The sequence below is a fragment of the Monodelphis domestica genome, chromosome 1 (assembly GCF_027887165.1).
Source record: "Monodelphis domestica isolate mMonDom1 chromosome 1, mMonDom1.pri, whole genome shotgun sequence".
In the NCBI taxonomy this organism is placed as follows: domain Eukaryota; kingdom Metazoa; phylum Chordata; class Mammalia; order Didelphimorphia; family Didelphidae; genus Monodelphis; species Monodelphis domestica.
Window position 1 is genome coordinate 467,364,133 of NC_077227.1, and position 14,323 is coordinate 467,378,455.

The 14,323-nt window shown below is 47.1% G+C and overlaps 1 protein-coding gene across 6 annotated transcripts in view; it reads right to left on the reverse strand.

Moving 5' to 3' along the window:
• RALGDS (ral guanine nucleotide dissociation stimulator) overlaps positions 1-14,309 on the reverse strand; it is a 99,196-nt gene extending 84,887 nt beyond the window's left edge. For 3 of the 6 annotated variants that reach the window (XM_056812638.1, XM_056812637.1, XM_007475218.2), the window contains exon 1: positions 1,186-1,551. In XM_056812638.1, coding sequence (XP_056668616.1) covers positions 1,186-1,281 — 96 coding nt within the window. In that variant the 5' untranslated portion in view covers positions 1,282-1,551. Of the gene's footprint in view, positions 1-1,185; positions 1,552-13,897 lie in introns of those variants that run through there. The other 3 variants (XM_056812640.1, XM_007475220.3, XM_056812639.1) reach the window with 2 other exon arrangements.
• Positions 14,310-14,323: the final 14 nt, after the last annotated feature.

Sequence of the window (14,323 nt, forward strand, 5' to 3'; positions counted from 1 at the left end):
CAGTTGTAGGCCAGCATAAGGGGAGAAATAATGCTTTCCACAGAAAAGAGTGCCCTATTCCAGGCCCTGCTAAGTGATCCAGACCTGACTTTACCTTCTCCCCACAAGTCTGCTAGGGTGCTCTGGGACACAAGCAGCACCTGGGTGTATGGCGAAGGGAGGGGAGTAGCACCCTAATTCATCCAGCCTGCCCCCAACATGTGCTGCTACCCGGTTAACCCAGGACCTTGATGGGGAGGCATTCTTTAGCACTCCATCTTCTAGCCATATCTAATAGACCAAGTGACCAACTATGGCTCTGTGGACTTTACCCCTCCCAGTGGAATTTGTCCACCTTCTACTTGGGTATACACACAAGCACTTTGGAACACTAATGCCAGAACATGAGGAGGAGGAGAGGGGTTGGCATAAAAGCATAAAGCTACCGGTCTCCCTTCTCCAAAAGGAAAAAGGGGCCATGTGTAATGGAAAGCACACTAGACTGAGGGTCAAGAGACCTAGGGGCCGAGCTTGCGTTCTGGTTTCGCTTCTAATTTAGCGACGTGACCTTGGGCAAGTCACTACTCCCTCTCTGAGCCTCTGTTTGCCCATATGCACAATGAGGAGATTGGATTTGCTGATTGACCCTTCCCCGCTGGGTGGGGGCAGGAGAGTGTACAGAGAAGCCTGGTGTGAGGACACCCAGTCCTTGCCGTGAGAGCCATCTCAAAACAACAACTCGACACCCCTCCAGACGAGACAGAAAGAACTGGGTTAATTATACATCAGAGAACCTAGGGGATTAAGTCTGGGGGCCACCAGGGTGGAGAGAGAGGCCGGGCCAGAAAATGGGGGAAGGGAGGGAATTTACCGCCGCCCCCCCCCCCCCCCCCCACTGTGCAAAGGCAGAGGTTTGGGGACTGCAGTTTAAAGAGCCTCTGGAGCCACACCCAGCAGCCTGGGGCAGGGGGCCCAAGGCAAACACGTGCCAGTGCCCTCCAGCCGGACCAAGCCAGGCGCCCAGCGGGAGAAGAAATGCACCACCGACTCGGGCTCATTTTCCTTTCCAACTTAACCCAGCCTTTTCAGTCCCCGATCCTGCTCGGGTGCCCGCCTGCCTTTGTTCCCCTCCGGGGGGACCAGAGGGGTGTGGCCAACAGCCCAGAGAGTCAGGCTGTTTATCCCTGACCCCTAGCCCCGGCTCACCTCGTCGTCCTGCACGCTCAGCGGGATGTCCAACATGAACACCTGCATGGGCTGTACTAGAGCCTTCTGCACGTTGAATAAAGGCCGACCCTCCATCGTCAGCCCCGTCCCCAGGCAATCCTCTGCCAGCCGGCGTTCAGCTCCTTTGGGGGCCGCGGGCCCTCTGGGCAGTGCCCTGCAGTCGAGCGCACATCTTGCCGCGAGCCTGCGAGCGGGCGCGCGGAGCCGCCCCCGCCCCCGCCCCCCAACCCAGCCCACAGCCCGGAGGCGAGAGGCTCGCGGAGAGCGGCCCCGACACGCCCGCCGCTGGGGCTGCAGCTCTCCTGGCTCTCTCGCTCTCTCACACTTCCCTCACAAAGAGCCTGGCACCCGAGAGAGGGCTGGGGCGTCCGGGCTCATTACCATGCACACACCGGCGCGCACACACACAGCCGCGCACACATACACACGCCCCCCCGAGCTCGAGGGAAACCCGGGACTGCCTTTGTTTTCTAAGCCCAGCAGGTCCTCCCCACAACCCCCAGCCTCGCCCGGAGAAAGCAGAAAGACTCACTTTACCTCCTCGCCCTCCCCACTCCTCCCCGGGGACCTCGGGCACCTCTTCCCCAGATCACCTGCTGAGGGTGCCCGAGAAGGAAGAGCCTTGGTGGACGTTAGTGTGGAACTAAGGAATGAGTCTTTTCTCGTCCTCAGCCCAGGGTCTCTTCCGACCCTGTTCCTGACCGGGGTGGGGGGCGCAGGGGGGCGTCGAGGAAGGGAATGGGCTCGGGAGGGTTATGGGGGAGATGGGATGACGCGCTGGGCAGCTCCTTCCCCTCACCCACGGGAATTAAATGTGTTCTCTACTTGGAGCTCCTGGAAGCTTGAGTGACCGGACCTTAGTGGACCCCTGAGAGAAGCCCCTCAAATTCCTCAGCAAGAAGACATTCTTTGGGTAGCCCCAGCCAACCACCTTCCATCGCAAGGACCCAAAGCCGCTCTGTAGATAGACTAGGGCAAGAGAGAGAAACTCCGCCACCCTCAAGCCATACCTCCTCCTCCTTGAACCTTGCTAGAGTCCCTCTTCCATTACCTCAAGCTGAGCTCTGAAACTTCAAACCTTCCAGCCCGCTGCCCAGAGTTCAGAGGCTCAGCCAGACACTTAAGCTCCCTCCTCCATCCCACAATTTGTCTCCAACCTGCAGTTTCCAGCTTTATCTCGACCACTGTTCCATCTTCTGCTCCCCCCACAGTTTCTCTGAGTGTCCTAACTCTCATCCTTCCCACTACCGACATACCCCACCAGCCTATTTAAAGTCTACCTTCATTACTTACCCATTACTTACTTACGCTCCAGCTAAACACACTGTTGGAATCAGTGAGCAGGATTCACAATGTACTCATATCATTGACCATTTTTTGGTAAGTACTTTGACTCCCTGACTCTACTATGAAAATAGGATATGCTTAATATAGCCTAACTTTGGGGGCAGCTAGGTGGCTTAGTGGGTAGGGAGCCAGTTCTGGAGTCAAGAGGACTGGGTTCAAATCTAGCCTTAGATACTTCCTAGCTGGGTGATCTCAGGCAAGTTTCAACCCCAATTGCCTCACCTTTACTATTCTTCTGTCTTAAAATGGATATTTATCAACTCTAGAAGAGTGGCTATTTATCAATTCTAAGGCAGGAGGTAAAGCTTTTTTAAAATAAAAATTAAATAATATATGTATATATAAATCAACTTTGTCTAGTTATTAGATAAAATCTAGTTTATATGATATATATTACAAACTACCACATAGTTTAGTTATAAGATATAACAGAGTATATCTTAACTTTGTATCATGGACCTCTTTGGCAGTCGGGTGAAACCTATTGCTCTGGTCTCAGAAAAATCTTTTGTTGCTTATATAACTGAGGGAAATGCTAAATTTTGGGTAGAGGCTAGTGAAAATAAAGATATTTTTATTTTCCCATCTAAATTTGTGGAGCCTCTGTAATCTATCCATGGACTTTCTCCCCAGATGAAGAACCCCTCCATTTATGGGTATATGACTGAGTCATTTCTCTCCCCAGGTCTAGACCAGTGTTTTGCACACCTTTCACACTCCATAGCTACTTACTAACTGAGTGCTTGTTTGGGGGCAGGTCAAACCAGAAAAGAAGAAAAGGCTGGGTATTTGCTGATTCAACCTTGCTCAGTTCCCATGACAGGTTCTGAAACCAGCATCTTCATAGAGGACTGTAATCCCTATCAGCTCCACATCAGCTAACATCATTCACAGGACTATTTTTATAAAGTGAAAGATGAATAAATAAATAGCATTGGGAAGAAGGTATGTATGTGTGTCTGGAGGTGGGGGAAGGCCAGGAGAGAAATTTTCCTTCCCCCTCCCAGTGGAAAACTTTGCTTCAAGAGAAAGAGGGCCTGTGCAAAGAGCTGGGTCACTCAGAGGTTGTACAAGAACTAACACCTAGGATCAGAGAGGGAAAGGGTCAAATCATATCACTTGCAATGTTACATCTGGAAGGAACCTTGGGAGTTTTCTAGAATAATTCTATCGTTTTTTAAGACTAGAAAAACAGAACTCTGGAGATGGGAAGCAGATCTAGGCCTTGTATCTCCTATGGGCACCCCTTCTGAATCCCAGGGTGTCCCCACTCTTGCACTCCCCTGATTCCACACCAAGCTGCTGTAGTGAGGGAATGAGATCATAACTGGGAGGAGGGGAAAGAAAGACACAGAGAGACGCCCTAGAAGGTGAGATCAGGACTTTACCGTGGGAGGGACATCCCTTCCAGGCCTCCTTATCATCATCTCTAAAAACCCCTATCCACCCAACATAATGTCTCACAGGGATTCTGCAAATTTTTTTTTAAGTAAATTGACTTTACAATGTTTATTTTTGTTCCTTTAAACCTCTGGCCTAGCTGGACAGGGACCCAGCAGGGAGTTCCCTGTGTTCTGCCCTTAGCCTTTTGACCTTTATTCTTCTAGGAGGGAAAACCACAGAGTTATGTTGACAGGGTTCCCTTAGTCAGGCAGGTATCCAGGAAATTGACTTTGTTACTATGGCAACCACCCTGATGCTGTTTGACTCAGCCTTGCTAGGGTCATCTGGTCAAGTATGGGTGGGGTTGAATTTACCTCTCCCTCCCCCAACCAAATTCCTGAGGGCCTATCTAGAGGAGTGTTTAGAAAGTAGGCCATCCCCATTCCAGGCTCCTACTGGACCATTCAAGGCAAGACAGCTCTGCTATACTTGGCACAAAGGAAGCAGATGAGCCTTTTGGAAATCTCCCTCCTTCCTCCCCCAGCCTAACTTGCCATCTCCCTTGCCTCCCAGAGCTGGCAATATGGAACAATCAGCAGTGGGTATTTTGGGGGCTTTTCAGTTGCTATGACTACCCCAAAATTGTTGCCATAGAAACCATCCTTCTTCGGGGGCCTGCCATTTTTTAGGGGAACATGGCAGGAACCTTACAGCCCCACCTTCCCATTTTACACTCTCCCTCATCTCCCCTCATACTCTGATTTGAATGACTCAGGACCTAGGGGCATCCCTGGGAGAGGGCTGGGGTATCTCAGGGCAGGGAGCCAGGGGGCACCTTCTGTGCTTTCTCCTGGCCTGGTATATGATCCCAGGTAATACATTTCCCTTTATCGAGGAGGGTCCTCTCTCTGGGCCATCATTCTCACTCCATTCTGCCTCATTAGACTTCCATCCCATGCTCTTTCTTCCCCAGACTGGAGACTGTGGAAGGGCTAACACATCATTATCCCCTCTTTCCGTAATCACTACTCTGCTTTCAAGCCCTGTCTTTTGGCTGCAGCACAGGACTGACCCAGTTAGGGAGTTAAGGGGGGGGGGTAGTCTGCAGAACCATTCCTCCTCCATTGGCAGGGCCAACATCCAACCCCTGACATGTGCAGGATAGAAAGCTATCCATAACCCCTTGCCTTATCCAATTTATATTTATACACATACTTAAGTATGCACAGACACACACACTATATATGCATATATATGTTTGTGCCCCATCTTTCCAATTTTACAGATAGGGAAACTGAGGCCCAAGATGGTGGTGGCTTGATCAAAGTTGGTGGCACACTGAAGCAGCTAGGTGATAATGTGGATAAAGTGCTAGACCTGGAGTCAGGAAGGCCAGAATTTAAATGTGGCCTCAGACACATAATGACTGCTGTGTGTCTTTGGGTAAGCCGCTGAACCAATGTCTGCCTCAGTTTCCTCAGCTGTAAAATGGGGATCATGGTTGCCCCTATCTCCCGGGGTTATTGTGAGAATGAAATGAGATAATATCTGGATAGTATTAGGCACAATGCCTAGCACATAGTACGTGCTTAGTAGGTACTACTGTTCCTTCCCTCTCTCCCTCAGGGAGAGGAGGTTTGGAACCCATTTCCTGACCCCAGATTCAGGGCTTTCTCTGTCACAGCTGGCAGACCAGTCAGAGAAGTAGGGAGACATGCCTTGTTGGTCCTTTGGGAGTATGGGGCCGAGATGGAGGAGAAGATATCACTGGCTCTCCTGAGGCCTGGATTGCTCTATGCTCTACAGGGTCCCCAAGGCTACGGGGTGGAACTAAAAACATGATATGCTTTCCTAAATCATCCATAAGGGATGCTGCAGTGGAGAACAGAAGAACAAAAGCCGATTCATTCGGGAGCCTCTTCCATGGGCACATTCTTCCTGCTGCTCCAGACCATGGCAGCTGTGCACAGGAGAGATGGTGGGGCAAGGAGGGGCTCAGAGCAGGGCTAGGGGCTTCTTGCCCCATCCTGGCCAGGGGAAAACAGACACTCACATAACTGGATGGTCAGAGCACCACCTGCTGACCGCTGCAGTCATCACATGCCATCAACAAATACTCTATGCCCTGCGTTAGATTTTTTTAAAAAGCAGTCCTTGTCCTCAAGGAGCTTGCTTGAAGTTTTTTATTTTTATTTGGGGATAATGCCGTGTTATATAGATAAATATAATATATTTATAATAATAGCATATAGTTAATAAGTGGACTCTGTAATTTTTGGATTGTGAAAATAAAGTTGCATTGAAAATAAAAAATATATTATATATAATATATATACATACATATAGAGAGAGACAGAGACAGAGCCAAAGAGACAGAGAGAGACAGACAGAGAGAGAGAGACAGAAACAGAGACAGAGAAGAAAGAAGCAAAGTACTCTAGGAAAATCTAAGGAGGAAAAGAACATCTTTAGGGAAATTGGGGGAAAGCAGTATCTCAGTGGATGGAGAGCCAGGCCTAGAGACAGGAGCTTCTGGGTTCAAATCTGGCCTCAGACACTTCCTACCTGTGCGACCCTGGGCAAGTCACTTAACCCCCATTGCCTAGCCCTTACCACTCTTCTACCTTTCAAACTAATATACTGTATTGATTCTAAGATGGAAGGTAAGGATTTAAGGGGAAAATGGTACTTGGGAAAGGCAAGGATTTCAGTGTTGGGAGGAGACAAGGAAATAATAGATCACAGGCATGAGATGCTTAGAGGCAGGAGAGGCCAAGATGTAATTGCAGAGCGCCGAGTAGTTTAGTTTGGCTGGAATAGAATATATTAAGGAGAGCAATATGAAACAAGGCTGGAAAGGTGAGTGGTCTTGGAAAAAAAGGTTGTATGGGGCAGCTAAGTATCACAGTGATTAGAGAGCCAGGCCTGGAGTAGGGACCACCTGGGTTCAAATCTGGTCACAGACACTTCCTAGCTGTGTGACCCTTGGCATGCCACTTAACTCCATTTGTCTAACTCTTGTCCCTATGTCGTAGAGTTGTTAGTAGGATAGAAAGTAAAGGCTTTTTGAAAAGAGCCAAATAAAGGATTTTATATTTGATTCTGGTGGTAATAGAGAATCACTGGAGTTTATCGAGCAGGTAGGTGACATGGTCAGACAGACTTTTGAAAGATCACTTTGACATCTGAACAGGCATTGGAGTGGGGGTGGGGTAGTGAGACCAGCCAGCAAACTTGCCCTTCCTTACTTCTTCCCTCCTTCTTTCCTGTCTCCCTCCCTCCCTCTTTCCCTTCCTTCCTTCTTTCATTCCTCTCTCCCTTTGTCCCTTCCTTCTTTCATTCCTTCCTCCCTCCCTCCCTTCTTTCTTTCCTCCTTCCCTCCCTCCCTCCCTTCCTTCTTTCATTCCTTTCTCCTTCCTTCCCTCCCTTCCTTCCACCTTCTTCCCTCTCTCCCTCCATCCCTCCCTCCCTTCCTTCTTTTCTTCCTCCCTTTCTCTCTCTTTTTTTCTTCCCTCCCATCTTAGAATCAATAAGGTGTATTGGTTCCAAAAAAGAAGAGCAGTAAGGCCTGGGCAATGGGGGTTAAGTGACTTGCCCAGAGTCACACAGCTGGGAAGTGTGTGATGCCAAATTTAATCCAGGACCTCACATCTCTAGGTCTGGCTCTCTATCCCCCTACCCACCTAATTGTCCTCCAGCAGGCTATTTTGATACTGCAGATGTGAGTCTGTGCCAGGGTGGTTGCAGTGTCAGAGGAGAGAAAGGGAAATATCCAAAAGACATTTCCAAGGTAAAATGGACAGGACTAGGCAACACATTGGATATGGTAGTAGTGATAAATTTGAGTAAAAGTGAAGAGTCAAGAGTGGCATCTAAGTGACTAGGAGGAGAATGGTGGTATCCTCAGGAGCTGTATGAATGGGTTCAGTTTTAGATATGTTGAGTCTAAGATATATATGGGATGTTCAGTTTGAGATGTAGATGTGAGACTAGAAGTCAGAAAAGAAATTAGGGCTGTATAAATAGATCAGAGAATTATTTGCATAGAGAGGCTAGTTGAATCCATGGGAGCTAATGACCGATCCAAGTGAAACAGTACATAAAGAGAAGAGGTTCCAGGACAGAGCACAATCTGGATGAAGCATTAGCAAAGGATGCCAAGTAGTGGCCCAAGAGGTAAGAGGGGATTCATGAAAGAACAGACTCACAAAATCCTAGAGAGAAAAGGAGGAGAGAGTGATTAACAATGTGAAAGACTGCTAAGAGGTCAAGGATGAAGATAGGAGGAAAGGCCATTAGATTTGGCAATTTGGAGATAGTCACTTTGGATAGGGAAGTTTGGGTTAAATCCTGGGGTCAAAAGCCAGACTGTGGGTGACAACTGGGTGCTTCAGTGAATTGAGAACCAGGCCCAGAGATGCAAAGTCCTGAGTTCAAAACTGAGTGATCTCTTGGGCAAGTCACTTTACCCCCATTGCCTAATCCTTTCCTCTCTTCAGCTCTGGACCCAATACTATAGTATAGATTCTAAAATAAAAGGTAAGGGTTTTTTTTTTTTTAAGTCAGGTTGTGGGACAGTTAAGAGAATGAAAAGAAAGGAAGTGAAAGCATTGATTGTAGATTGCCTTCACAAGGAGTTTTGCCTCAGAAGGGAAGAGAGATATGGGATAATAGCTAGTCTTGATGGATGCATGAAGTGAAAGTTGTTGGGGTTTTTTGAGGATGAAGAGACATGGACATATTTGTGGGTAGCAGGGAAACAGTAGGGAGAGAGGAAGATAGGAGAGTGCAGATCATAGAGGAAACAATCTTCTGGAGAAGATTACATATGTAGGTAGAGGGATTTGCCTCAGCAAAGGGCCTCCTTTTCATGTGTGATCGGTGGAGGAGATAACTGTAGAAGGCTAGTGAGTGCTATTGGATGAAGGAGATGGGAGAAGAGGGAGCTCTCATTGAATGGCCTTGATTTTTTTCAGTAAAAACTAAGGTAAGGTTCTCAGCTGAGACATTGAGGAAAGGAGGAGCCTTGGGCAGTTTGCAGAAGAATCGAAAGATTTGGAAGAGCTTTGGTGGCAAATGGGATATTGAGTTAATTTGTTGTTTGGTCATGTCTGACTCTTTGTGACCCCATTTTGGGTTTCTCTTGTGATGTCCCCACAAGGTCAAGATAGGAAAGGAAAGTGAGTGTAGCTACTTCCAGTTTGATGGGTTAAGAAAGAACTGAGGGGTCAAGTGATTAGAAGATGTGGTTAGAATGAAGTAGGAAGTGAATGTAACATAATAAAAAAAGAACATCAGTATTTTCCTTTAAAAGATAGGTTGGAGCCAGTTATAAAGGGGGAAACCATTGAAGATTTATAAGCATTGGAACATGGTGTAATGGCTGGAGCAACAGACCTCTATTCAGAGAGACATGGTTATGATTCCATCTAAGACACTAATTGTGTGACTCTGGACAAGTCATTAACTTTTCTTGGACTTATTCTCCTCCTCTGTAAAAAGAAGGAGGTTAGACTTGGTAGTTTTGAAGGTATTTTCTAGGTTTTAGGCTCTTTGTGGTTAAAGGGTTGAATCTGAAGTCATAAATTCCTGGTCTCTGATCTCTAACACTTTCTACCTATCTGACCCTGGGTAAGTGGCTTAATCTAAATATGAATTTTCTCAGCTATAAAATGAGGGGTTGGACAAGATCTCTTTGGCTGTTTGGTCTCTAAATTCATCACCAAATCACAACACTACCAAAAGGACTGGGTAGTGTGTTCTATAGGCTTAAGTCTCTGATGATTCCTTTTCTCCTGCATTTCTAGGAATCTAGGAATCCTGCTTCACAGGGTTTCCTCATTTCTGTAGCTACTGACTTTCTCAAAAGGGTCTATAGAGACTCTGACCTCTCTGAGAAATTACTCTAATGTTCCAAACTCAGGTTTAGGCCTTTTTCCCCCCTATCCCCCAAGGAGTAGTGCCTAAAAATCTGTTTTAAGTAGAATCACTGTTGACAAATTAAGGTGATCACTCTGACTCCTTTAGTTTTGGGGGTCTCATGAAGCTGGTGGGGAAAGGAGATTGGTAGAGAAGTAGGAAGTAGTAGGGAAGGTACTCCAAGACTGTTAATGTTTAACAATGACAATTATAACAATATTAACAGCCAGACCTGAGTATTTATCCTCACTTAAAAGAATGGAGGCTACTGGGTTTGGGTGCCTGGCAGCAATAGGCACTTTTACAATGTGTGATGATTTTGTTGAGCAACCACTAGTTGGCTCAAGCTCCCAAGCCTGCCCAAAATTTTGTCTATCCACCAAAGGTTAGGTCAAACACTTAACTCCTTAACAAAACCTTCCCTGGTTTCCCACTGCCCACAGCTAGTTTTCTCTATCCTCCTCTGAATCCATTTTCTTTTTGAGTCTCTTAGACTGGAGGAATTCCACGTGAACTGGAATGACCTCCAGGAACTGATGCAGAGTGAAAGGAGAAGAACCAGGAGAACATTATATACAGAGATTAATACACTGTGGCACAATTGAATGTAATGGACTTCTCTACTAGCAACAATGCAATGATTCTGAGGGATTTTTGAGAAAGAACATTATCCACATCCAGAGAAAGAACTGTGGAAGCAGAAACGAAGAAAAACAACTGCTTGATCACATGAGATGGGGATGTGATTGGGGATGTAGACTTTAAATGATCACTGTAGTGCAAACATAACAATATGGAAATAGGTTCTGATCAAGGACACATGTAAAACTCAGTGGAATTGCACGTCAGTTACAGGAAGGTTTGGGGAGGGGAGGGAAAGAACATGACTCTTGTAACCAAGGAAAAATATTCTAAATTGACTAAACAAAATTTGGGGTCTCTTAGGTCACAGGACCCAGGTTTATAAATTCAGTTAGTGCGTTGCCCTGTGTATTGATGGTCTGTATTCACATCTGGTCTCCCTAATCACACAATGAAAGCTCCCTGAAGGCTTGGACCCTACTTTCTTCATTATTTTTTTCTCCTCCTGCTCCTCCCCTAGAACCTCACATACAGTTTAAGTAGGTACTTAGCAAAGGTATATTGAATGAATCTTCTTGTTTACTTGCCCTTCGGTATTTTCCATGACATTTAAAACCAGACGTCAATGTCTTAGAACACTTAGGTGGGGGAAATCCCTACAGTGTGGTTATCAAATGAAATAATCAATATAAAGCACTTTGTAAACTTTAAGATACTTCAAATACAGTACGATTTCTATTTGAATGTGGTTGCCTCCCTCCTGGGTGTTAACATTACTGATTAAGATCTTGTTTCCTTTCCTCTTAAAATGTCTTATTGATGCTCCTTTATTGTTTATTGTTATATCGCTTATCACTTCCCAATGATTACAAGTGCTCCTAGAGAACCATCCTTTGTAACAAATAAGTGGAATTAGGAAAACAAGTCAATGCACTGACCTGGTTCAGATTTCAAAGATGGGAGAAGTACCTGCTTGTCTGAGATGCTCTCAGGCTGAGGGATGGGGAGAGGGGAGGGAGAGATAATAACCTCTGCTTGGGATGGTCCCTTGAGGGGAGAGGGGTGATGGAACTAAGCTAGGGTCAAGACGGAGACTGTCCACTCTTCAGTATGGCTTCAGCATCAGGAATCCCCTCGCCCCCTGGTGGACTAGATTAAGATGACAGACTCTTTCTAAGATACTACTACTGCACCTCTTCTCCATCCAGGCAGGTGACCTGTTCTCTTCCCATCCCTGTTCTTGCATTAGTAAAATCAGATGCATCATTTTCCTAGAAGGCTGGGGGCCAGGAGAAGCTGAAATTTTGGCTAGAGTCTGAGGTGCTTAGAGTCCTCTCTTTCTAAATTCTTTATTTCCACTTGTCTAATCTCCTCCACCAACCAAAAAGCTCCCAACCCACCCTGTACCAATGAAGGTTCTTGGATGCTTAGCTTCATAGATCAATATTTTTTTAAGCTGGAATAGATGCTAAAAACCCTCAACACCTAACATAGTGCTCTACCCACAATGGTTAATTGATTGAATTGGTCCAAACTCTGAACCCTCATATTAAAGTAGAAAAAATATTTAATTTAAGAGTTTAAACAAAACAACATGAGTTATCTCAGTTTAAATCACAGCACTACTACAGAATACACTGGCGCTGGGCAAGTAGGAGGCACCGTGGATAAAGTAATGGGTCTGGAGTCAGTTAAGACTAGAGTTCAAATCCAGTCTTAAACACTTTATCTGTATGACCTTGGGAAAATCAACTTCTGTCTACCTCAGCTTCCTCAATTAGAAAATGAAAATAATAGCATCTACCACCCAGGCTTGTTATAAGAATTAAGTACAATAAATTGCAAAAATGCAATAATATTTGGAAAGCACAGTGTCTGGTATGTAGCAGATGTTAATAAATACTTGATTCTTTCCTCTGGGCCTCATTTTTCTGATCTATAAAATGAAGGGGTTAAGAGGACATTGATTCCTAAGGTCCTTATATCTATATTTTCTCTCCTTATTTCACAAATTGGGAAACTGTAGCTTTTCTATTGCCCATCTCATGTCAAGGAAATAAATCATGTGTGGGCTGTGCACTGAGAGTTGTGGAGACAGAAGGAAGCTGAGATGGTATCCTGGCCTTTTTTTTCCGTGTTTGTGTGTGTGTGTGTGTGTGTGTGTGTGTGTGTGTGTGTGTGTGTGTGTGTTTCTGTTTTTTTGCATGGCTCTTACGGAGAGACTAGAAGCTCCCTCTAGGGGAATCTTCATGTTCCCCTAACTGACAAAATTCCTTGCCAGGTCATCTCCTATCAAGCACACACACATCTAGGCCCAGATGCCTTTTCCTCTTTCAGATATTGTCATGAAGCTTTGATTCTACACTGGAGGAAAGAAAGGGGAAAGCACTGATTAAACATCTACTCTATACCAGGCATTGTGCTGAGCACTTTACAAATGTTATCTCATTTGATCCTCAGAATGACTGTAGGTTGTATTTATTATCTCCATTTTACAGTTGAGGAAACTGAGGTGGAGAGAAATTAAATGACTTGCTTGAGGTCACAAAGCTAGTAAATTGTCTGAGGCTGAATTTGAACTCAGGTCTTCCTACTTTCAGGCTCAGCATGCTATCCACATTATCACCTAGCTGCCTCTTATATAGACCTTTACTCCTGCTGATCTCCCTGGTGACAATGAAGAAAAATACTAGGGGGTGTTAGGGAAATGAGTCCCTCACACTGGACTGATTGTGGGAGGGGTGACCTACACAGGAATTTCCCCATTCTTTGTACCTTTATTCCTGCAGGGGTTTGGGGGAGATAGTGACCTGTGCAACATCAGAGCCCAGGGCATTGCTCCCAAGACTAGTAAGCTCTGAACCTTCTGTAGGCTGGAGAGCAGGGACCCCTGAGTTCCCACATCCAGGCATGAATCAAGACTCCAGATTTTCCCCATTGCATCCCCGATTCTGAGCCTTCACCTGCCCCATTGCCTCTAAAGATCCCTGATCTATGGGGGGGGGGGGGGAGGCAGGGAAGGCATTACCCCTTGCTTGGCTTCCCACAGATGGGCCAGTCTCCTAAGCAGTTTTGCCCAGGTCAGCCCCACTTTCCTGTCCCATTCTGGTCCAACGCGTAGGCGGGGACAACTTAGCACATTGTTGCTGCTTTGTGAGGGCTTCTGACCATCAAGAATATCATATGTGATTGCTGGCTGACCCCTCTCTCCGGAGACACTTCCCCCATTCTGGATGTCCCTCGACACTTTGGACGACCTAGGGGGCCCCAGCTCCCTTCTTTTCCCCAGACTGGTCCACGGAGGCGATCACCACATCTAAGCCTGGGGGGGGTGGCCCCCAGACTCCTATAGCAGCCACCCTACCATCTCATCTACAGTCGGGCTGGGGGAGGGGGAGGGGGAAAGCTGTAGGGCTAACTAGGGAACCTGGCCAAGAATCAGGGCGCTGAGGTCACTCACCTGGGTATCAACCATCATCATCACATTACCCTCCTCCTCGCATCGCCTCAGCGGGTGTCAAGAAGAACTCAGGTCGGGGTGGAGAGGGTGGTAGAGATGGGTCGGACCGGGGTTCCCGGCCGGACTCCGTACCTCAGAGACTGCTTCAGGGACCGCTCGCCATGGCCCCCCCAGCTCGGCCTGGCTTGGCTCAGGGACCTGGGCGGGGAGGCCCCCGCACTCAGGAAGTCCTGACTCAGCTCATGCCCCGGGCACCCCCCCTCCCCCCAGCCCCTCTCAGCGGCCAGGACCGGCTGCGCTGGCCTTCACCGCTCCCATTGTCTGCGCTGCCCCGCGATGCGCCCAGCCGCGCTCGCTTCTCCGTGCTGTGCCCGGCTGTGCTGGCCAGCGTCAGCCTTTCGCCCCTTGCTCCGCTCTGCTCCTCCC